This window comes from Platichthys flesus, chromosome 8 (genome assembly GCF_949316205.1).
Source record: "Platichthys flesus chromosome 8, fPlaFle2.1, whole genome shotgun sequence".
Lineage (NCBI taxonomy): Eukaryota > Metazoa > Chordata > Actinopteri > Pleuronectiformes > Pleuronectidae > Platichthys > Platichthys flesus.
Genome location: NC_084952.1, coordinates 15,646,939 through 15,671,048, shown reverse-complemented (window position 1 = coordinate 15,671,048; position 24,110 = coordinate 15,646,939). Strand labels below are relative to the sequence as shown.

Genomic DNA, 24,110 nt, shown 5'->3' with positions numbered 1-24,110 from the left:
GAGATGCACAATGTTGTGATTTTATCCTAAAATGGTTTGCATCATTTAAGTCATAGGAATCTTATCTTCCAAAAATAGTATTAGTGTACTTAAACTGAGTTTATCCTCCACTAACGCTGAGATCCCCGCTAAGATAGAAAAACTAGAGATATGTATGTGTGTGTGAAATTGGACCTCACAAGAGTGGAACGCTAGAAACTGGGCCCCACAATTGAGATCCCCGCTAAGATAGAAAAACTAGAGATATGTATGTGTGTGTGAAATTGGACCTCACAAGAGTGGAACGCTAGAAACTGGGCCCCACAATTGACCAAAAACCTAGCGTGGAGACAAAAGTTTAGAATTTTGTCAATTCAAAGTGATAGCTCTGTTTAGGATTTTTTTATTATTTTCTCAGATTTTTTACAATGCTGTAGAACTATTGGAAATGGTGGACCCCACAATGTTACAAAGACAGAACGGTCCTCCTGACGTGACAAAAACGAGTGTGTGTGTGGTTGTGTGTGTTTCCACAGTGTATCCACAGAGACCTGGCCGCCCGGAACATTCTCCTGTCTGAGAACAACATTGTGAAGATCTGTGACTTTGGCCTGGCCAGGGACATATACAAAGACCCCGACTACGTCAGGAAAGGCAATGTAAGGCATCCACACCGGTTTATCATCCATCTCCGTTTACTGCGGGGAAACATCAAACTCCTCTTTTTTCTGTTGTTCTTTTAAACCACCCACATGATCACTACATTTAAAGGCAGGTGTCAGTCCTGCGTACGTAACCTGTCTCCTAAAACCCGTCTGCTGTTTTAATGCTCAGGCTCGGCTGCCTTTAAAGTGGATGGCTCCGGAGAGCATCTTCGACAAAGTGTACACCAGCCAGAGTGACGTGTGGTCCTTTGGAGTTCTCCTCTGGGAAATCTTTTCACTGGGTAATGACAAAATCAAAGAACGCTCATTCGTCTTTTAAGAAAGTCATTTAAAGGAGCAGAGTTTCGGTGCAGGCTCCTCTGGAGTCGCTGTTAAAATGTCTCTCTTCCTGCCAAACGCAATTTTGGACTTATTCTCTGTTGACTTTTAGAAGCAGAGTGAATCCTCCTCGCCATTAGCCAAGAACATCAACTTGCTGTTACCCACGGCCTCATCTTCTGTTTTGTCCACCTGCAGGTGCGTCTCCGTACCCGGGGGTTCAGATTGACGAGGATTTCTGCAAACGATTAAAAGATGGCGTGAGGATGCGATCACCAGAGACCGCCTCCCCTGAAATGTAGGCTCACATTTTCATTTACTCGTTGTCTCGTTTATATTCCCTGTCAAAAACAGACTTGTTGCCCTGAGTCTTTTTAATTTACTTGAGCTATATGCTCATTAAACACAGTTGGATCAAACTTTCCGGTAATTTACTGAGTCAAGGAAGTTGAGGGCTTCCTGTGTTGTCCATGTTGTGATGGTGCTGCCCTCTGCTGGTAGATATGGCATCATGCTGGCCTGCTGGCATGGTGAACCCAAAGAGAGGCCGAGCTTCCCTGCTCTGATGCAGATCCTGGGAGACCTGCTGCTGGACAACAGTCTACCTGCAAGTCCACTGCTGCACACACATTCATCAGAACAAAATCATTTCTTTGTTTAAAGCTCCATAAAGAGGTTTATCTTAATCTTCTCTGCCTTCCCTTCAGGATGAGAAGGACTACATCCCCCTGAATCCCTCACAGAGCTCAGAGGATGATGGATTCTCACAGGCGTCGTCACAGCCCCCGTCTGAGGAGGAGCTGAGACTGGCCTTCAACACGCTACCCACCAGGTACTGATATAAGCTCCTATCTTTTTCTCAAAAGCCCAGGACCCCAACAGAATTTTTATTTATAAGCCTTTCGCTGTTATTATTCAGTCTTCTTCTCAGTGCTTTAAAGTAGGCTAGTCTCAGAGACTGTGCATAAAGAGGGACGACATGAAAGCTCTGCAAAAGTCAAGCCAAAGCGTGGCTGGCTGCTGTATTGGTCTTATATCCCGCCTCCTCCATGTTAACGGACAGGACGTGGACCAACTAAAAAAGTCAAAGAACATGTACAATAAAGATGGTTTGTGGAATTTTAGGTGCTTATTATCTCACTGATGTTTGCACAAGTGCTGGTTAATCCACTAAGTTTGTTTTTAATTTGTTATTTGACGCTGTAAAAACTCGGTGGAATGTCATGATTGACAGCTGAGACTGACTCACGATTGGTCGAGTGCGTGTATTTGCGAGGTCTCGCTACGGCCCAGACTCTGGCTCCAAATGGCGCTGTTTGTATCTTGGATATTTTAGCTTCATTTCTAGATCTTGGGAGGAAGTGGAGACGTGTCGACCATCTTTATTAACAGCCTGTGGTTAGACTTTGTAGAAAAAAGGGTGATTCTCTCTCTCTGTCTCTCTCTATGAGACCAGCTTCTAAATCTACCTTGTGGTGCGGCGATAACAATTCTTTGCTCAGTAAAACCATCACAGCTTTGTTTTTTCTAAGAAATCCCTCTTTGCACCTAATCCAACCTCTCGCTCTCCTCTCATGTTCCCTCAAGGAGCAACTTATAGGCTCAGTTTTTTACAGACTTTATTCTGCAGGTTTCAAGTAGGTTATGATTCGTAAAGTAAACGATAGTAAGGACAAGGAAAAAAATTGGCTATTTAGAATGAAGTTCAGTGTCAGGTCTAAATTTGGGGTGGAAAATCTGATCTGGAATATGTTTGTATTTTATGTATTATGTTTGTATTTTTAAATGTGGCTGTGTATCCTGTGAACTGAATAATACAGATAATTAATTTGTGAGGAAGAGAAAATCCCTCACACAGGAGTAAGTTTGATGAAGAAAGTCCCAGAGCTAAAATCATCTTTATTAATTTATGCTAAAAAATGAATCTACAGAATAACATACTGCTTTCTACTTGACTGCATCATATTTTTCTGAGGTTTTGAAAGAGTCAAGTCCAGGTTTTCCTCTCATCTGTCTCTTGGCATTTGGACGCCACCAGGATGCTCTGGCGTGTATTGATCTGATAATCTTCCTGACCAGGTATTATAACTGCGTGCCCTTTGCCGGCTGTGTGTTTGTGGGACCCTCTTCAAACTGCCAGCCCAGAGTGAAGACGTTTGAAGAGTCGCCCCTGGAGATGCACACACATAAAGCTCCTCAGGTAATCTTCTCATCACTTGTGAAAAATGTGAACCGGCCGGGTGACATTTACTGAACGCCACAGATAATCACCTGAATTAGCGGTGAGGGGTCGACTAAAGGTTGTTCCATTCACATGATGTCAAACTGTTTGTCTCCTCCCAGGATAACCAGACCGACAGCGGGATGGTTCTGGCCTCCGAGGAGTTTGAGAGAATCGCCGCCTCCAAAAGGTTAGTCTTGCAATGATCCATTTTACTGAAGAACACTCAGGACATACGCAGCCTATTATCGAGTGACAGTGTGAGACTGCTACACACTTCATCCCTCACTGTGTCGGCTATGTCAGGTATATTAGACTATTTTTTATAGATGCTTCAGATGCTTCAAAGGCAATTTGGAGAAAATAACCATTCTCTACTTCTCGGAAAAACTGCAGGGTTGAGTCAGTCACAGTGAAACTACAGTCGATTTGCAAATGATGTGAGCATGAGCAGAGTCTGGATTTCTGCATGAATAAATAGGAGCAAGTCTGAGTCATTAAAACCCACAGGACCCGTTTTGAAGAATTACTATTAACAGAACCCGCCGCTTACAGTAAGAGTCAAAAGAAACATTCTACGTAAAAGCTTATAACAAACTGGCTGCTTAAACTGGAAAATTCTATACTATCGTATAACTGAATTATTCACATACATTTTTTTTATAATATTATGAAATAATATGATTTTTCTTATTTTTGTAACTATGCTAGATACTTTATAGGAAGATCAATGAGAGCTAGAATAACACTAAGGCCAAACAGTCCCTTTAAATTCAATCAAGCTGGTTTCACCCACTCAAAGACACAGTCCTCTAAAGGTGCCTGATGTTTCGTCAAGATCAATGAATTACTGGGATGTCCTGTCTCGCACTGTTAAAGAAAGTGAAAAAATAATCCTGGATTTACCCCCTAATCTGGATCCACACCAAAATTGAATTTCTATTACATACCTCATGAAAATAATAATAAAAGATTAAAAAGACACTTGAGAATTAGTGTGTCAAAGTTCAATGAGAAACAAGTTCCATAATTTGAGGTCTCTGAAAGAAAAGGCTTGGTGTCACTTTGTCTCAAGTCCTGGGAGTAACCACTAGGGCTCCATCTCTGGATCTTAGCAGTGGAGAGGAAATGTACCAGGTCAATAAACCTGAAGGGTATTTGGGAGCAAGGCCATTTAAACATTTTAAATCAAATTTAAACTGGCAGCCAGTTTTAGGAGTCAAGCACAGGGGTGATGTGATCATGCCTTTTTTGTCCCAGATGACAAATACCCTGTTCCAATGAGCCTTTTACTTTGTTCTGTCCCCAGTCGTATTGGCAGCAGCAGCAGCACGGAGCCTCTGACCGCCTCCCATGGCTCCCTGGGCCGAAGCAGCGGCACCAGGCACCGCCCCAAGTTCTTCAGCCAGCTGTCAGGACAGACCTTCTACAACAACGAGTACGGACACCTGTCCGAAGACGGCTTCTGTGACTTCTTCTCCTCGCCAGATGCCCCCCCTCTGGCCTCCTCCAATGTGTAACCTTATCAAAGATGCAGCCCAAAAAGAACTGAAGGGATAAAAAATATAAGTCGGGGGAGGTGTGTAGGATTAACTAACATCCTAGTGATGACATGTAACTAGTCATTTATCAATGATCATCAGGTTATTCTGACCAGAGCTGACCTCTACTCATCTCAAAGTTCATTCTCTGTGGTCTCAACAAACAGACTGAGCTGTGTGCCTGAAGTTTCTCTAACCAGCCACTGGGTGGCAGCATTACAACAATAACACACCGACTATTTTCTAGCCACACATTTATATTTTTATCTTTTATATTCAGAGTATTCTGCCTATATTTGTACAAATTATGACTCGTATGGGAAGAAATAAAAGTTTATCTTCTTCTCACTCTCCTCTCTATGATTCAAGCAGAAATATTCCACTAAAGTGCAGCTTTTAAGATTAAATGTGCAGGTGTCATGAAGTGATAAATAACTGGTGGACATGGAGCTTCAGCCACACGCTCTGTGACGATCCATGTAACGGACAGAAGCAGATATTTGTGGAATCAGCGTCGTTCAGTGGAGGTGGAGTCGCTCTGATTCACACAGACACCTTGAGGAAGGAAGAAGTGACGGAGGTAAACAGAGGGATGTAGGCCGAATGAAGGGGTGACTCACACTAAGCAGCGTTTATCAGAGCCAGACGTAAGCATGATGACAGCTGTGGCAGCTCAACAACCTTTTACACACTCACATCACAACTGACAAGCTGCAGGTTGTGGAAATGAGCAGCATCAGGAGAACAAAGTCCACCACATGCAAACTCAACTACAGCCATTACAGCTGCGTCTGTGTGATGAGATCAGAGGGTCAGCTTTCCATTTTCAGTTCCTGTGAATGATTGTTGTTCAGGGAACCTGGGGACAGTCATGAAAAAAGGAAGGGAAAGGATAAAAGTTTGAATCCCTTTCAGATTTGTAAAACAGATCCTTCTTTAAGTAAAAGAGAAAGTGTTAAGGAATAAAGTGCAACAACAGTCAGTCTTCTATTGTACCTTTAATGGAGGGACACGTAGCGTTACAGTCATTTGAGACGGAACAAGAAATGGATGACCTCTGTAGTAGAAAGACCAGTTCTGAGGGCTTGAGATTATCACTGTCCTTGATCAGAGAAGCTGTGCTGACAATAGTAGAAAAATAACAATAATATAATGACTCAAGAAGAAAAAACAAACAAACATCTAGCCTCGTAGTTTCTCCTGGCAGAACCAAACCTCCACATTTCATTGAATAACTTGTTAAATAAGTTCATTTACCTTGTAAAAAAATGTACATTTATCTCAGCAAAACAATTTATAATTACTCAAATTTTTACCCGAAAATGAAATGAATGGTATACATGGATATACAAGAAATCAAGAAACTAAAGCTACAGTAGCTTTATCATGAAGGAAAGAAAAACACTGGTTTTAGTGGCAGTCACTGTAACAGGCTAATATGCGGGGGTGAGAATCCTCTAGAATGGAGCAGTAAACCGAAAGGCACAGTTTTATTTACAAGAAATAAAATGACAGGATGGATGAAATAAATCTCCTGTTGTACAGTTTAACAAAAAAACTAAACTTCCTTCAAATAATCAGTCCCTTTCTGCAGCACTGGGGGGGGTAAACGCAGCACCGTTAAAGTGAGATTCAAGATGAACAATAGTTCAGGCTGAAAGTAGAAAATAGTAACTAGTAGATTTTGATTTCCCCCCCTTCTATAACCTATATATAATTGAATGAACATGATTGAATCCATGTTTTTGTCACACGCTTCTTGATCATATTTAAAACATTGACCGTCAGCACAAATCCCAGCACCTTCTTTTTTTTTCTACTTCATTCTAAAAATATATCAGCCTTCAGAAACACCCATGCTGCTTGAACCCTGACACAAGATACTTAAGACTTCACATCCACAGTAACAAAAGCTCTCCTCTCCTCTCCTGGCTCTGGAAACACAGGAAGTGGACATGTGATAGTCGGCGTCCACACGTCAGTGGAGCAGATGGATGGAGCTGCAGTAACTGAGATGCAGCCTGGTAGTTACATCGAGTGCCGGAGCCCCTTCATGGGTCACGTTGAACCAACTTCCCCCCCCCCGAGGAAGTTGGTTCAGGCAGGACTGGATTTAGCTAACAGGCTATAGCAACTTTGCACTTATAAATAAAAGGTGTTGGGGGAAGCGGGGAGCGATCCTCATGACATTTTCCCAATCTGGATCTTCTTCCATGCCTCCGAAGCGGTGAATATACAGGAGTCGATGATGCCCGCCACAGTGAACGTCCCTCCGACGATGGCACAGATCTGCAGAAAACAAATCTGTCCGTCAGCGTCGAGGTTTAAAAGCTCCACGTTTTCCTTTCTGGTTACAAACGGCTCGATATCAGCTGGCTTTAATCATAACAATACTTTACACTCACAAGACGGAATGTGCTGGAATCCAGCAGAGCTCTGTCGCTGCTTGACTCACAATCTTTAACCATGACTCATAATCACCCTTACAAAGACACAGTCATCTCCGACCCATGATGTCTTAAGTCACGATATAATTAAACGACACTAAAAGACAAATAACTGTACGTCATCAGCGAAGCAGCCATTTTACTTCTGACCGCATTATCAGTCAGCAGGAAACTTTCCTGATGAGGTGGTGTTGGTACAAAATTCCACAACCCACAGGGTCAGGTAAGGAGATGAGTCATATAAGAGGAATTCAAAAAACAAAGGGAGAAAATGTAGAATTGTATTAGTTTTAAAGGTGATTTAGACTTCAAATTTCCTGCAGCTAGCTGTTTTTATACCGAACTATTTGACCCTATTTTACTTAGCATGTGGCGATATTCTGATCCAACTCTTATTTGTTCAAATCTAAGATCCCCAAAAAAGATCTGTCAGGGGACCAGGAAAGAAAAACAAACATACAAATATATTTACGCAAATGTGAAATCTGAAAATGTTCACATTTAATTGTAGTAAGACAAAGTTGGTTGATGTTTTGAGGAAATAGTTGATTGTTAAAGTTGGCTTGCTATCAGCTGATGAGAGCACAAACCAAAAGTGAGACACTGAATGGAAAGAAGCAAATCACGCTAAAGGGGAACTGCATAAAGGTGAGAGTTATAAACGTCTGTTCCACATATTGGAACAATACAAGTCTTGGTGAAGCTTCAGTGTTTACAACCCCAAATTCTCACCATTAGTTTTTTAAAACTTCAAAAGTTTGTAAATTGAAGTGGTTTTGGCCACATATTTGAGTTTCTGGCTAGAAAGTGAATCCACTCACTGTAGTGATGAAGCGGTAGAAGGGCTGCCTCCTCTCTGTGTACTTGACTGTGATTGGACTGAGGTCGTATCTGAACCAGATGGCGGGGATGATCCTGCCTGTGTGGCTGTAAGCTACATATTCCTGTGAGGGATGGAAAGAGAGACCGGTTAGAAATCATTCAATGTTTTAAAGCCCAGATTTAATAAAAAGTGCGGCAGTTACATCCACTAGGTTTAAGCAATCAATAACTTCATTCTTATCTCTGGGGATGGCAGTGGTGCCTATGAGTCATCAGAGTACTGGTTTTGAGTAAAGTCACCCGAAGATCCTGAATGATTACGCACAAATGAGTGTTCAACTGAAACATCTCAGACCCAGATGAAGTAAGCAGGAGGAGGCCACGGTGGGTTGTGAGTAACAGTCCGGTGATGTGGTGACGGGCCAGTCCCAGTTGCTACAAATCACAATTTGGATCAACAACACAAATTGATAGTACAAATGATAATAAATTCAGCATGGAAACGATGACTGAGGTTGAGGTCCAGGCCCTGATGTGTCTCAGCTGGACCTTTATTGATGCTGGCGATGAGATTTTGGAATATTTAGCTCAGGCCCTCGTGCGCCCTGCTTCACAGCTGACCTGCACTGTTATTACTTCAAACCCCGAACTCAGCTGTCAGTCATCACAGTTCTAGGAAATGTGTTTATGGTTTGTTGACAACTAGGAAACCTATCCAGTCACTAGGGGTCAGTTTTCACTTCAGGGTGAGTGCATTAGTTAATGCAGCAAAACCGGCTCGCGCGACATGTCGGGATGGTCACTGCGCTTCCATGATAAGAAAATAAACAAAAAACATCACAACATAAGGGTATGATCCAATGGGAAGGATGGAAAGACCAGGGAGACAGCACCTTGTTGGCTACGGTGTACTGGTAGGAGAACCTCTGTCTGCCCGAGAGGTCTTCGTACACTGTTGGAACAATCTTCAGTATGTAGTCATGTGAAGCCAGGGCTGCGGGGGAAACAGAGTTATTTCAAAAACAAAACTTCTGCTTCAGTGTCCAAAAATGGATCTAGATGTGATCGTGACGCCACTGGCTGGAGTGTGTCTATCTGAGACGCCGTGTCAGCTGTGTGAATCAGGTTCCCACTCGGTTCGGTTACGACTGGCGTCCACTAGGGGTCTCATTTCTGTGCAGCCCTCCAGCAGCCTTACATAAATGTCACACAGAGGTTCTGATGAGTGTGGTGCAGGAACATACGATTAGACGAGAGCTTGTTCGCCCCTCCCAGCGCGTTGAAGGCTCCTTGCACTTTTTGTACCTGCGTGACAACAGAGAGGGAGGAGACGTGCGTTTAGTCTCGTTACTGCAGATCTTATCTAACGCTGTAGGTAGGGTTTGGTTCTGTGACCCGACCTGCAGCTTTTCCCCAAAGGCCAGCTTGTGGATGGTGTGGGTCATGTCGGGGCTTTGGGGCTGTGCCGTGGCGCTGTGCGTCGAAACGTGGAAGTTTCCTGGTACCTGGGGACAGACGGACGTGTGGTTAACAGCACGGGGGACCTACAACACATCTAGTTAACTAATGACCAAGCAGGAGGACACACATGCACGCACACACCTGGCTGGAAACTAAATGGTCCGTGCCTCCGGAAGACAAATCGACCCACTTTAACACGTTTCACATATTATTCCACGGGCAGGAGTGTTGAGTGTACATCTGCTGGGTTAATCATTTTAAATGCACTGGAAAGACTGACGCACAAAGTGTTGGTGGGACACGGAGGACTTTGCAGGGCTCACACTTTAGTGTGCCGTCAGATGTAACTGAGTCTCTGAGCCCCTTTATTTAACATAACTCAATTTAGCAAGAGGAGGAAGCAGGTCGCTCTCATTTGTCTCAGACGGTGGGGGGGGGGATGAGAGATCAGCCCCTATGTTAAACTCAAGTCCAAGACAAATACACATCATGTAGTCCTGGGTGCTTAGGTCCCGCAATCTGATTCATTATATTGTAATTACTGCACAAAAGTTAGACTGTTGCCATTTTGTGTGTGGCGGCAGCGTTGCCAGTTTTGTGTGATAATTTTGCCCTCTGCACATTCAATAATGCCCAAATTCCAATAGTATATGGTAATTTAATAGCTTAGTGACGGTATAAGGAGTTATAACAATCAGTGTCGCAAAATATAGATCCTACTTCTTTGTCTTGTATGGATCAACATGAATATGGACCGTGCGTCTCTTCTCTCACTCAACATCCTCCAAATGTGTTACTTTGAAGCCTCTGGTTCAACGCGGCGGCCGTCCTACTTCTGCACTTATGTGGTGAGGACTTACTTTGTTGATGGTGAACTCTCCCTCAAAGCGACATCCGTCCCCCTGGTTGAGAGGGAGCTTCATCGAGTTGTCAATGTGACCGACCTCATGGCGGCCCATCTCATCCTGGATGTCCAGACCAACCACTTGAAGAAATGAGAGAGACGAGAAAGAACATGATATAATCAATAAGAATGAAAATGAAATAAAATATCAAACAGTTACCGTTTTGCAGGATTCAAACTTTATTTTACAAAAATGTCCCCATTAGTGAACTGATAAAACTAAATATGTTAATGTTTCAGAAGAAAACAAAATCCCTGAAACCACTCATGTTGCAAACATTCCAAATTAGAACTGCAACTAACAAGTCAGTTATTATTGATGAATCTATATTTGATTATACTCAAATAACTTTAGAGATTATTTTATTCTGAATATGTCAGAAAACACTGAGTGATACTTACAATGATATAAAACAGGAAAGAAACAAATAGTCCACATTAGAGAAGCAGAAACCAGAGATGGTTTAATTATTTTCTTAATAAACAATTTAGTTTATTGTTTCAGGTCTAAACCAAACATTTGTCACTTTCCTCAGTTTCCATCTTGCAGTACATTGCAATAAAAGAAAGGGAAATTGACAGAATGACAGAATGTTTGTCAGATCAAAGACGTCACCATCTTGTGACTCTTAATAGTCTAAACTATGACTAATTAAATAAAGTCATGATTCATCTTTTTTTTTGATTTAGCGACGATGACAATATCATTTGCTTTTTGCTTACATTCAATAAGCAAACAGTCACATTTTTATCAACAGAGAAAGGGAAAGATGAAGAGAGAAATCCTCAATATGACTGCAGTGTGGCGCAGAGAGTAAATACACAGACTCCAAACAGACCCCCCCTCGCTGTCTGTGTTTTTCCATCTAGACTCCACCGCGCCCCCCCACCCGCTTCCCCACCCCCCTTGCACGCCGCTGTGCACTGGCACACTGACAACGGCAGGTTTTCAGAGGCTAGACTGAGCTGTGTGTTGGCGATGGTGTGTGTGTGTGTGTGTGTGTGTGTGTGTGTGTGTGTGTGGAGGGGGGGGGGGTGTCTGCTGGATCTGTGCTAAAACCTCCACATGGCGTCTGTCTGACCTTTGACATTCAAGACAAATTTGACCCACCTCACACCCCACGCCATCAATCTAGATCTCAAAATACAGTGGGCGAATGCAAGTGAAGTTGGAACAGAGTGAGTGTGAGAGCTGCTTGTTTCTCCTTTTTAAGACATTTAAAAACTGGAAGGGAGTTTGTGTTAAGTGAGTGGGTGGGTGGGTGGGGGGGGCTGGAATTATTATTACACACGGTTCTGCTTTTCCATGAAGTCACAAATCAAGACCTGGCAACCCGTAAAGGTCAGTGGAGGAAGACGGTGTTTAACTTTGGAACAGCTTAGCAGAGCAGAGCATAAAAATAATGCGGGCTTTTCCATGATGATAATGATTTCTCTCTCTCTCTCTCTCTCTCAAAGTAAATTTGTAATTGACGACAATGTGTTTGGACGCCTGGAAAATGAACCGCTGTCCAACATTAACTCGCAGGGCGACGGGTTGAGGAGCTCATTACATGCAGCTGCACTTTGGTTAGACTAACGTGTTTGGGCCGGTTTTTGAGGCCCCGCATTTCTGCAAAAAAGGGGTTTAAATTCTGCAAATAAACAAAACCACCATACACACAATCATCAAGGGCTTTAATTGGAAACAGCAAGGGGACGGCCTTTGTTTAGGCATGCCATGAGCGAGCTTGTCTAAACACATGGCCAACAGCTGTGTGTCTGCAGGCCGCAGCCTCGCGCGCTCAAATCTGGACTTCGTTTTTCACACAAGCATTTATTGGCTTTGCCATTTTTGGATATCATTCAAACTGAATGAGCGTGTGCGTTGTCTGACGCCGCCCGAGCCTCACCGGTGTGAACGCACGGATGTGGAGTGTGTGTTTGTCATTGGGCATACTTTCTGCAGGGTGTCATGACGAGCAAAATAACATGTGGCTGCTCTCCGTCCTGGCTCATTTTGAAGCGGCCTGCCCACTGCTCTGACATCGAGGACAGAACCAGAGCCAACAGAGGCCACTTCATGACAAACTCAGATCACAGCTGTGAGGCAGCAGAGGTCTGGTGTTGTGTTGTGTAACCCGGTACAGACCTGGTATTAAAATAAGGTCCTGAGGGATCCCATCACATGCAAGTTAAATTAAAACGTCTGTATTTATATAGAGCTTTGCTAGTCTTGATGACCACTCAAAGCACTTTACTGTACAGTTCATTGCCATTCACACACACATTCATACGGCTCTTATAGCTTGGCCAAAGACACTTCAAGCATGCATATGGGCAAGACTCGGATCGATACTGCCGACGTCCGCTCTACCCCCTCCGCCCTACCCGCCCCAGACAGGTGAGTGAACACAGCCAAATGTGTCCTCAATGCCTGATATCCAATCACAAAGCTCCCAGGACAACATGTGATGGACCGCCCATTCAGCTGACGTTTCTGACTCATACGTTAATTTGTTTGCAGCCGCAGCCACATAATCAACACTGATCACCACAAAATGACTGAAGCTTATTTCAAATTGGCTAACTCTTACTTCATAGCTGTGCACATTCATCCATTCAGTCCCTCTTGACTACACTCACTTTATCTCTCTCTCTCTCTCTCTCACTTACAGTAACACAGACTGTCAACAGACACATATGTAAACTCAGACTGGGGGAAAAGAACATCATTTGGTCTTCGTGAACACAAATGACGTAGGTAAATATTTGCATACAGAGCAGGGAAGTGAGATCAGATCACCAGTGGTCAAAGGTGGAGACACATTTAAATGCCAGGTATGAAGGGACTATATTAAAGTCGTGCGCTTGCGGTCAGATCTCTCAGGATGTTTATACCAGGTCTAAAAACTGGCGTCACACCTCATTTGGACGTGGTCTGGGACGCATACGGCCACATTCTTTTTGCCGTGTAAACGCAAATACTTCATGGGCCACAAAAAAACCATTGGTTACTGACACATCTATAAACTCAGGCTGGGGGGGGAAAAACATAATTTGATCTTCGCAAACAGGAAGCAAAGTGGTCACAAGAGACACATTCAGGACACATTTCAACTGTGTGAATTGACAAACATAACACGATCAACTTGTGATTGAATCTCTGAGGACAGATGTTGATACCAGGTCTGAACAGGGGCCAAGTAGCATTGAGTCTTTAGATCATCATTTTATTTCTGATAATATGCTTGATGTGTTTAATGATGAGGGAGAGCAAGTTTATAATACGGGGAAAGAAACAGGAGAAAGGACATGAACAGTGAGAGCAACAAACAGAAGGGAAGTGTAATGTAGAGCGTTGTATATGTATATATACTTACAATCACAGTGTAAGTTTGGCAAACTGATGTTTAAACTCACATCTATCTTCCCACCACTGTCTTTATCAGGATCGTCCACATACAGTTCATTTACACTGGGATGGACAGAGAGAAGAGAAAGGTTAGATGGGCTGGAACAAAAAAGTCAATTACAATAAGAATGAGTCAATCTCCTGCACCCAGAACACGTTGTTTACACTTAACAGTCAAGGATTCATTTTCTGTTCTACTGAGAGGAGAGAACATTAGTGTATCTTTGTCATGGTAATTTCCTTTCTGTCACACCCTCCCAAACTCATCCCTTATGACACATCGCCGGGAGGTTGACGCGTGCACAAAGCCAATTTCCTGTAAGAAAATTGACCCCATTCATTGGTTACAACACAGAGCACACCATAATGTTGGCAATAAAATTTGTGATGAAGTTCCTGTCCTACAGCTACAGGATATTGTGAGATACAAGGTTGCTCGGAGGGGTGTGATTGTGCGATACCTACATTTCAGTGGCTATGTATCCCGTCAGCTCAGACAGGAACAGGAAAAGTATGAAGACGCAGCAGAGAATGGAAACTGTGGGCAAAGAGGCAGAGTGTGAGATTGACTATCTTGTTTAAACTCAAATCACAGCTGAGCTCACGAATGGCAAGTCGTTCGCATTCATCTCAAATTTCAAGGACTGATGCAAGAGGCTCCTGCAGCCTTTAGGAATGGCTGAGCTAAGATACTGACATTAATGAAATCACATCAACCAACATTTTTTCCTTAATAGCTGTTTTACTGGTGGTGTTAAAGCTGCCATTACTCAGGTTTTAAAGGATCCTCCTGCACTAATTACACATTAAATACCAGCACAACAGGCAGCCATGACACCATATCCACTTCAAGAGAGGTGAGCTCATGCTATGAACGTCCTACAAACAGCTCTGTCTGAGTTTCCTTAGAAAAACTTTCAGACAATCACCCAAACCAAAATGGCTCCAACAGAGAAGCTCCATAGTGAGGTGTCCACAAAAAAATTAGAAAAAATTAGAAAGGAAACAGATTAATAGAAAGGAAACAGAGTAATATTAACTTTAAATAAGGGGTGTTTTTATTCAGTCTGAGCCAGGATGAAGTCTGAGTTTGAAAAAAGAAGTAGCAACGTTGTCGGTTTCATTTCCTGTGTCAAAGTAATCAGGCATATGCCTCATGAAAAAACTGTTACGTGTTTACAGATATAAATATGGAAGGAGCTGATCTGTGTCTGAGCAACTGTGGTTTATCTGGTATGGTGAGAGTGTCAGTCAGAAAGCCCTCACTCAGCAGGAGGGGCATGTGTACATGACAACTGTCTCCTAGGATCGCACAGTCACGTGACCTTGTGGTTGCCCGGGCGTCACAGCCAAACCTGCGGTTTTCAGAAGCTTTGCAGAAAGTAATGTTTAACCAACAAACAATGGGGAGTGTCACTATGACACACACAGGTCACCACGTCAAGTTCATCAAAAGCTCCATGGGCTTCACAAGGTGAAATAATGGAAGGGGATGACTAAATGTGAGTGTGAAGGCCTGCTAATGAGTAAAAATGAGTGTTGTTTTTATTTAAGCTCAATTTAAGCCTTCCAACACGTGAGATGAAACAGGCTCAAAGGTTCATTTCCACATAAGCTTGTTTTTCTCAAGGCTGTGACACAATGAAAAGGATATAGAGTAACAGCATGAATCAGTCTGTGACATACGAAACTAGCCCATTGCCGTTATCAGACGTTCTCGTTATTTTTGTTCTGCTTATTCTCCCCTCACAGCACAATTAATTTTTTTTACAAATAGGAAAAATAGTACAAATACTTTGTTATTGTGCTCAAACAATACATTGATATGTCATGTCCACAGCGAGAGGGGCTCTGGAAAAGCACAGGAGCAAAACACCAGAGGTATTGTCCAAAGAAAATACTTTTAAACTAAACCCAAAGGAATGTGACCCTAAAGCACAATAACAAAAGCAGACCAGGTCAAATATTTGGGCTATTGTGAAAAGGGGGAGTGTGCTTTTTGTTGCCCCTGAACCACGCAAATCAAAATGTTAGCGGAGCTGCCGGGGACGAAGAAATAACAGTCGCCCGACTTCCAAATCCACCGAATGCGCTCACCCCTAGACAGAGGATGGAGACAGGAAGGGAGTCGACTTCATGCAGGAAGAAACTTCCATCCACTTCCTCATGGGTGGACACCGTGTGTATATGTTTAGCAAACTCATTCTCTTCCCTCTCATCCACAAAAAGGTGTTGGGAGTCTGTAAAACACTGCTCACTATTGTTTGTGCAGTCTGTCATCAGCTTGGTTCTGACATGTTGCTCCAATCTGTCATCAGCTGACCAGTGAGTAACCCGAGTTGAAGAATGACAGAGGAGCCCAACGTGTGTCATCAGGTGTTTTGTATCCCATTAAACAGTGAATAATGAACACGATCCCTGATTACACAATGACTTGTTAGTGACTGGAAACACATGACCTGACAGGAGTAAACCTTTCAGATATCCACTGATGACTTCTCAGGTGCCTGTGGCTATGGACGAGCGCAGTCATTAACATTCCTACCATACTGGTTGTGCTCAAACATGTACTGATCAGTGCTGACTGTCCCTGTGAGGATGGAGCACCGCACCAGGACAGGCAGGTACTCAAAGTACAGTGGGTGTCTCCTCCCTTTCACTAACTGCTCCCTGAAACATTCACAACACTTAAATAGGGGCTGGTACTTCTTAGCTATCTACTGTACATTCTAATGAACACAACACATTACAAATATTCATGGAACCATTCGTCCCCTACCAGTTCATTGCTGGGTCACATGGAGGAGCCACTGGGTTTAGGGTGAAGTAAATTGTGACATGACAAATAACTATCAGTTGATTAAAACACAAACTTAGCTTTGAGGATGATTTTGAATAAACTACATATTTTTATTTTATTTTAATTAAATATTATGGAAATACTTGTTGGGCTGTTTTGGTATAAAAAATGTTGTTAGCATTGCCCCTCTAAGCTGAATTTGAATATTGTTATATTTTATACATGTTCATTTCTTTCTTGCCGACAGTTAGATAAGAACTCAGACTTGTTAAACATTCAGATTTATGAACACATCAAAAGAGAACCAGACACAGAGCCTTGTATCTTGGGCCTGAGCAGTGTGAAGAACTACTCACTGAACGCTCCTGTGTATGTGGGCTGGGTGAGATCTTTTGGCACTTTCCTGTAGATATCGAATCTGAGGAGAGAGGGGGAGAAAGAGAAACAATGAAAAAAGAAGGAGAGGAGGAGTGAGAAGAAAAATAGCAAATGTAAACACTACGTGCTGAGAAAAGGAGCACACTGTGTACCCGTCAGGCTTCGCAATATTACAGAAGACTGGTGGAATGTTAGCTGTGGACCACCGCCATTACACATAGCAGGTCCGGACAGCCAGCTGCAGAACACACGTTTGTACATCTATCTTAGTGAGGACATTCATAGGCATAATGCATTCCCTAGCTCTTACCATACAAACTAAGTGTCTAATCCAAACCCTTACCAAAACCCTAACCTAAACCTTAAAACAAAATCTTAACCCTGAAACAGCCCATTAGAAATAGGTCAGAAAGTGTAACCGCCCGAAATGTACACATACGCGGTTACACCCCTTCCTTTGAATGTGTGTTCTGTAATTCTGAACTGATCCCCCCGCCCCCCCATCAAGGTCTCTCACACTCAACATATACACATGAAAACAAAAGGCCAACATAAACACACACAGACATACACAGATGAAAAGACACACACAGGAATATAAACACAACTGTACTTCAAACTGTCTTTGGCACGAAGTGTAACTTGCAGGACAATGGAGCAGAGATGGATTCAGTCTGACAGGCGACTGTTGATTTATACTCATTTAAATCTTCGACTGAATATTTACACATCAACTTAGATGGTGTAGAAAAATATGGGATTGAGTGCAAATCAGTGAATCAGAAGCGGAGGAGGATCGAAACCACCTGACAGGACCAACTATCCTCTTGTGAAATGCTGTTGTTGCCTATTTGGGGAGCCGAGTAGGGGGGAAAACTACTCAACACCAAAACTATTTAGGTTCACAAGTTCTTGCGCATGTCCTTTTTGGGCAGTGAAAGGTTTTCAACCCCAAACTCCACCGCTGGCTGCACAAACGCCACCCACTTTCTCTACTCATTTTGCCTCACACACTCCCTCTCTCTCTCTCTCTCTCCTTCAATTCCACTTCTCCTTCCAAAACACATCTCTTCACAAGAGCAGTTCGAGAAATGATCGCAACTTATGCAAACAGGGGTTGGGGGAATTCTTGTCCAGATTTGACCGTGCTGCTTCTCCTTTGTTTTGATTTTAGTTTGTATCTACTACACAAGCAATCCCTGGAGCCTAAACACCTCAGCCAGGTTCCTATCAGCTCCTCTGCCTCTCTCTCAGATTCACATCCATCTATAACTTCCTGCACCCCTGTCCCATTAGTATTAGATCACTGTGTGCTAATAGCCGGCCTGGCAGGATATATGTAGGGCAGGGTGGGGCTGCCTGTATCGGGATCAGAATAGATTCTACAGTAACACATTTCCTCAATGTTGGGCTTTCATGTACAGAGGCCTGTCTCCTTCCTCACATCCCCTCCGCCCAGCCAAGGCACGGATCTCCAGAGACAACCCGACAGGTGGAGCACAGTGATGCAGCACTGCTGTTACGTGAAAACCTTGAAACGCTAGTTTTCAGTTCCAGGTTTGCATCCTCGCCAGACGACCGTGGGTTCATGACCTGCGTTGTTTTATAAACTTTGTCCACCCTCTTTGTTTATGCTCCAAACAGCAGTATGTGGTCAGGGTGGTCAGGAAGGAAACAAAAGGTTTGTTTGTTGAAATGTCGTCGAGCAAATGAGGCGACGTATTTACACAGCGTCGACCATATGATAGACTATAGAAAGGACAACATGTCTCTTCAAAACAGTTTCAGGGCCTTTCCACCAGTTGAAAATACTTTCAGGGATCGTCATCGCTTTCCGTAAGAGTACATAAACATACACATGCATATGGGTGAGGAAACCAAATCTTAGTCATGTTGTCATAAGACCTGAGATGGAATCTGATGATCAGTGTGAAATGTAAATAGTCTCAGATGGATGTACAGTCGGTCTGAGAAACTAGATCGGTGTTTTACTGGAGAGGAAGTCTCACTGACGTTGCTGCTGTGGTTTAAACCTTGAGAACTGGTGCACGGGCAGAGATACACACACTTCATATTCCGAAAATGACTCATTACAGTTCTCATGTCAGCATTTAGAAAGAGACGAAAAAATATATTGAAATATTAGAAACTCAATTATAGAAAGAGAATTAAAAGAAAATTTCAGAAACATAAATTTGTGTTTTGTGAAATAAGAACAAAATTAACTGAGTTATTTTAGGTACTGTACCACATCATTCGAAAAGTAAGTATTTTTCGATTCATATTTTGTAAAATATATTGCATTTAATCGCACAATCTCAGAAGATCACAGCAGTAAACTTGAACAGCCCATGAACACCTCTCACACTGTGAAGTACTTATTTTTATGCTCGATGAGAACTCAGCTTCACTTTTATTCCCTCCGCTCAGAACACTTTGTATTCATGAATATGGATGTTGAGTCTTGAGAGTTCACCTCTCGGTCTAACGCTGACGTTTGTAATTTCCTGAATTACAGTCAACACATCTCCCTCCATCACTTCCCACTGCTCAGTCTACTGTGAAAGGTCGCAGATGTTTTGTGACTGGCGAGGACGCTGTGTACCAGTATCTCTCATCTGACACCATTAAATGAAAGCACAGCGGCCGCTTTTCAGAGAAGGCAGCCTTACTAAATGAACCTTATCTCACAAATGAGTCAGAGTGAGTCAGTGTTTCATCCGTTCAACGTGTTGCTCTAAGTAACGGACAGTTTAGATTTCGTCCGCTCACATGTGATCATCTCCCATCACCAGCTACAAGGTAACACGTGTGCTGCTCTATAGGTTTCTGCTCAAGTCATCTCCTGGCAGTGTGCGTCAGGTATCAAACAAACAGTCACCCATCGCTCTGACAGCATCCTTACTGAGGCTCTAAGTCAACAGCATCTCATAAACACAGCATCATCATGTGTAGCCAAACCAAATAGATGATGTAATCTGAAGGACGATTTAACTTAGGGATAAAACCCTTTCAGCTATTCACTCATTCATTCAGAAGAGCAGCTGCTCAGGCATTATGAGTGAGGTTATGCTTATGATTGGAAGCTGATCGTTGACTTTGTAGTAGGTTTTAAAACATCAAAGTATTTTGACCTTTTTAGGAAATAGTCCAGGAAAAGAACCATCTCACCACACGAGTCTGACTCTCAGTCCAGCCCATATTTTCAACTATACAATAAGATTTGTGTCACTTCCCACAACATGAAACTGTTAAATAATTCAGGAAAGTTCCCAACAAGGATTCTAGAGTTCTGAGCTTTTAAAGAAAATAGTTTCTACCAAACAAACCAAGGTTATCAAAATAGCTGCTGATAATTATTTTCTGTAGAAGGACTAATCAATAAACTGAAAAATAATTTTTGCTAGAAACACAGTTTCACTTTGGCTTAAACAAAATAGTGATCATAATAATAATTATCACTTCAGCCTTGGAGATGAGTTGAGGCAATTATTGTAAGACTTTGCTCCCAGACAACATGTTGTTGTGAAGGTTTAGAGAATTTCCTTTCAATTCCGATAAGAACCAATACCAAATAAGAAAACACTATATTACATACAGTACTTTAAAGTAAGCCTAAACACAAAAGACTATCTTCAGATAGAAGATAGTTAAGGGTTTTTGTTCTTTCAACACACGACATCCACAAATCCAATAAAAACATAGAGGAAAATGACAACAGACCAACTAACTCGTTTGTTGATAATGACAAAATATATTCCACAACATTGATCTGTTTATAATTTCACAATGTACTCAGCCCTACAGCATTATGGGAATACATGCGACCCGAGTGTGTGGTGTAATCTATGCTCGCCTATAGAGTCACTGACTCTCATTGTGTTGACTAACACCCTGGTCTCTCCAATGAGTTTCTGGGTGAAACAACAGCACAGTTGGTCAATCGAGTTCCAGGTGTTGTAATGTCAGTCTTGTATAATCGGGGCATTGAGTCAGGGAAGCATCTGAACGGATCATGACCTCTTTGAATACCTCAGAACACATTCACTGTGAGAAAAGCACAGGTCATCCTCGCACTCAAGAGAAACAAAATCATTTCCTAAACAAGTTTGTATTCTCGTGGTCTAAACAGTTAACTAAAACAATGACAAATATTTAATACCAGTAATAACGTATAAGGCATTCCTTTTTAATTTGAAGTTAATTGCTTCCAGTGTGATTGGAGGATTGAGTGTCCTTGACTATTCAGACGGTGGCATAGCAGCAGTCAGGTTCTGTCCCTGTGACCACAGAGCAAACATCCTGTCCTGTATATTGACTGGGGTGTGCTCTATTGATAGAGGAGGTGAGACTGTCGGCCAGGTGCACATGACACCAGCAGATCACCTGGATGGATCTGTGGTGTCTGGTCCCACACAGGTTCTTCCCACTGTTTTAATACGGGTACTGGGTCTGAATGCATTGACACGTGTGTGTGTATTGATCAATATTGATTAGTAAACCGGACGGAAGCAGTCACTGTTGACAGTCTGTTGCCTACGTGCCCTGAGGTGACTTCTAATAGGGAAATATTAGGACGTGTTCTGCACATGCGCAGACAGCAGCAGGAACTAAACTGGGAGCAAACCTGAGCACCAGTCCAGCGGCTGGACCACCACTCTGCAGCCCAGCCCCCCCCCTGCCACCCCCCAGCCCCCCCAGCGACAATGTGGCACATTCATTCCCGACGTGAGGTAGCTCTGCTCCGGATGTGACTCGCTCCTCACCGGCCGTTAACTCATCCGCTACAGCCCAGCTCCCCGACTGACCGAGCCCCACAGCCGAGCCCAATGAAGGGAAGCCCCGTACTCACCTCCTAACATCGAAAGGCATGGTGACAGCAGGGTGCTGTGAGGGGGGGGGGGGGGCGGGGTGTCGGCGGACAAGGCTACAAACAGCTCGGATCTCCTCCTCAACGCTGCCGCTCGTTCATCGGTACCGGGTTGACGTCAGCTTAGGACGCTTTGCAAAAGCCCATTGGCTGAGAGCTACTTCCGGCTCAGTGATTCTACTTCCGGCCAGAACCGTTCGTCGTGTCTCCGACTTTTTTTTATAACTCGAGTGGAGAAAACGATCAGTTCTCAGAAATAACGGAATTCAAACAGTGAATATTTTTTTTATATAATACAAGCTGTACTTCTGTTCTTTTAGTCATCTTTCTTCCTGTGAATCACTTTGAAACTTTATTTATAACAGACTTTTCTTAGCAAAGTCTACTTTTGTATAAAATTATTATATACCAATATGTTTTCATATTTTATAGACTACAAACTATATCTTGATGGCTATCTGTAGCCATGCTGAACCATACTTTATTTTTTGTTGAGTTCTATTGTTCCAAGTGCAAACAAATGTTAACGTCATGGTTACACATTCTCCCTATCCAGAATTTATAAGTATAAACATGTAATGGTTTATAACACACTTCATTTTAGTTATAAACAGCACATTTTTAATATATTTTATAAAACGTCATTTGTATCTGATTTATTTCTCCCATAAATACATATTTTATAATATTTCAGCTGTCGTTATGTGTTCATCAATCTGTCTTACTAATAGGTACCCACAGGTCGAAGTGTGGTTGATAGAAAAGCTCTTTCACTTTACAAATACATTGTATTATAGACCGTTTAGTGGGAGGCATCGTGTGAAGCATGGAGTCAAATTTAATTTGCTTACTTTCACATGCAATCTTGAAACAATTCATCATTTATAGGTGGTACAGGAGCATTATAGTTTGTTTATTAATCAATAAACATTTGTTTATCTATGTATCTACCAAAAAATTGGAACAGTCAGCTAACCGTGGGTCAACTTTCCCCAAGATGTTAAATGCACAACAAATAACATAAAAGAGTCGCCTGTAGTACACATTATACTGTAACTACTGTAAAATTTTAAAAACATGGTAATTAAACAATGATGAATTTTGTCTTTCCTTACATACTCATTGTGAGCCCACATGTGCACTTATTATGAATGAATGAGTGACAATGCTACACACAGCCTACTCTGTATTGCACATGAGATTTCCAATCAATAATATAGGAAACTTCTTTATTTAGATTCAACTTATAGTTTTTATTTTGTATATACATATCATCATATACAAATGTTACTAAGGCCCTTCTTCAAACTTTGGATATTGAGAATATGTGACAGCGTCAAACAGCAGGACATAAACCATGTTGCCTTTTAGAGAAATTTACCTTTTGTTATTAAAGTTCCTTCTGTGAAATGTCACTCAACTGCACAGCTTTGCTGACACAACGGGTCTTTGCACATTGTCAAAATTGCACGCAAATATTTAATAGACATCAATTACATGCAACAATCTTTCGTTTTTTCTTTCTTCACAGAAACGTTAGGGCTTTTTTTTGGTTTCCCCATACTACATATACATACATATGAAATGAAACAGTTGGTTGGCAACGTGTGTCTGGTGTTGAGACACTGGACGAGAGGATAGTCCCTGTGTTTTCCCACTGACGGTTCAGCTGTTGCCAGTGGTGACAATGACAGTAAATAGGCAAGGGGGGGGGAGCAGCGAGTGACAGCGAGGCCAGACCACAGGAAATGCCTCTGTCATCCCCTGTTGCACTTCCCTTTCTGGACAAGAGCCACAGTTGGTTGAGGGCCATTATTTTGGGAAATAAAAAGGGAGCAAAAATTTCGACTCTATTTTCAGAACTTAATTTAAATATTCAGTCACTCACCGCAAAAAAACACACACGTTTGTGGGCTATGCTTATTCTGGGAGATTTTGCACCGATGAAAATTGTCACCTAGAGAACAAGAGTTTCTGTGTTTCGTAAATGTACAGATTTGTATTTATAGTTTCTCTTCTTTTACCGTTTTTTTCTAATCTATGAGGGTATGTGAACTTTTTCTGCTTCATCGTGACAGTGAACAGTTGTCTCCTCGGCCGTTATTGTTCTATGCTCACCACCTTCATCAGGTGTCGGATTTCATTCCAACATAATTTCATAACTTCATGACTCAGGGGGAGATGCGTTTAAGGCGAGTATAAAATGTTTGGGTACAGACTGTTTTCAGAGCCCGTTTGACCCTCCTTCCCTGTGTAGTGTGTGTAACATTCCTGCTTTGCTGCATGTGCCTCACAGTTGACTCATCACAC

At 42.5% G+C, this 24,110-nt stretch overlaps 2 protein-coding genes across 2 annotated transcripts in view; one reads left to right on the top strand and one right to left on the bottom strand.

Moving 5' to 3' along the window:
* The window catches only part of flt4 (fms related receptor tyrosine kinase 4), a 52,024-nt gene extending 46,956 nt beyond the window's left edge, over positions 1-5,068 (top strand). Inside the window, exons 23-30 of the mRNA XM_062393529.1 lie at positions 516-638; positions 814-925; positions 1,161-1,260; positions 1,464-1,569; positions 1,670-1,794; positions 3,042-3,162; positions 3,306-3,373; positions 4,493-5,068. Coding sequence (XP_062249513.1) covers positions 516-638; positions 814-925; positions 1,161-1,260; positions 1,464-1,569; positions 1,670-1,794; positions 3,042-3,162; positions 3,306-3,373; positions 4,493-4,703 — 966 coding nt within the window. The 3' untranslated portion in view covers positions 4,704-5,068. The remainder of the gene's footprint in view (positions 1-515; positions 639-813; positions 926-1,160; positions 1,261-1,463; positions 1,570-1,669; positions 1,795-3,041; positions 3,163-3,305; positions 3,374-4,492) is intronic.
* Positions 5,069-5,703: 635 nt separating this feature from the next.
* On the bottom strand, positions 5,704-21,932 carry ergic1 (endoplasmic reticulum-golgi intermediate compartment 1). The gene is made up of 10 exons (XM_062393535.1): positions 21,783-21,932; positions 16,909-16,970; positions 14,218-14,290; positions 13,721-13,815; positions 10,315-10,439; positions 9,394-9,498; positions 9,238-9,298; positions 8,887-8,987; positions 7,993-8,115; positions 5,704-7,013 (listed from the first exon to the last, which is right to left on the bottom strand). The coding sequence occupies exons 1-10, from the start codon at positions 21,800-21,802 to the stop codon at positions 6,906-6,908; spliced, it is 873 nt and encodes a 290-aa protein (XP_062249519.1). The 5' UTR covers positions 21,803-21,932; the 3' UTR covers positions 5,704-6,905.
* Positions 21,933-24,110: the final 2,178 nt, after the last annotated feature.

Coding starts and splice junctions, on each gene's coding strand:
- ergic1 (XM_062393535.1), bottom strand. CDS start 21,802: ATGCCTTTCGATGTTAGGAG. Junction 14,291..16,908: donor CACATACACAGGAGCGTTCA/GTGAGTAGTTCT, acceptor CTTTGCCCACAG/TTTCCATTCTCTGCTGCGTC. Junction 7,014..7,992: donor TCTACCGCTTCATCACTACA/GTGAGTGGATTC, acceptor TGTTTTCTGCAG/ATCTGTGCCATCGTCGGAGG.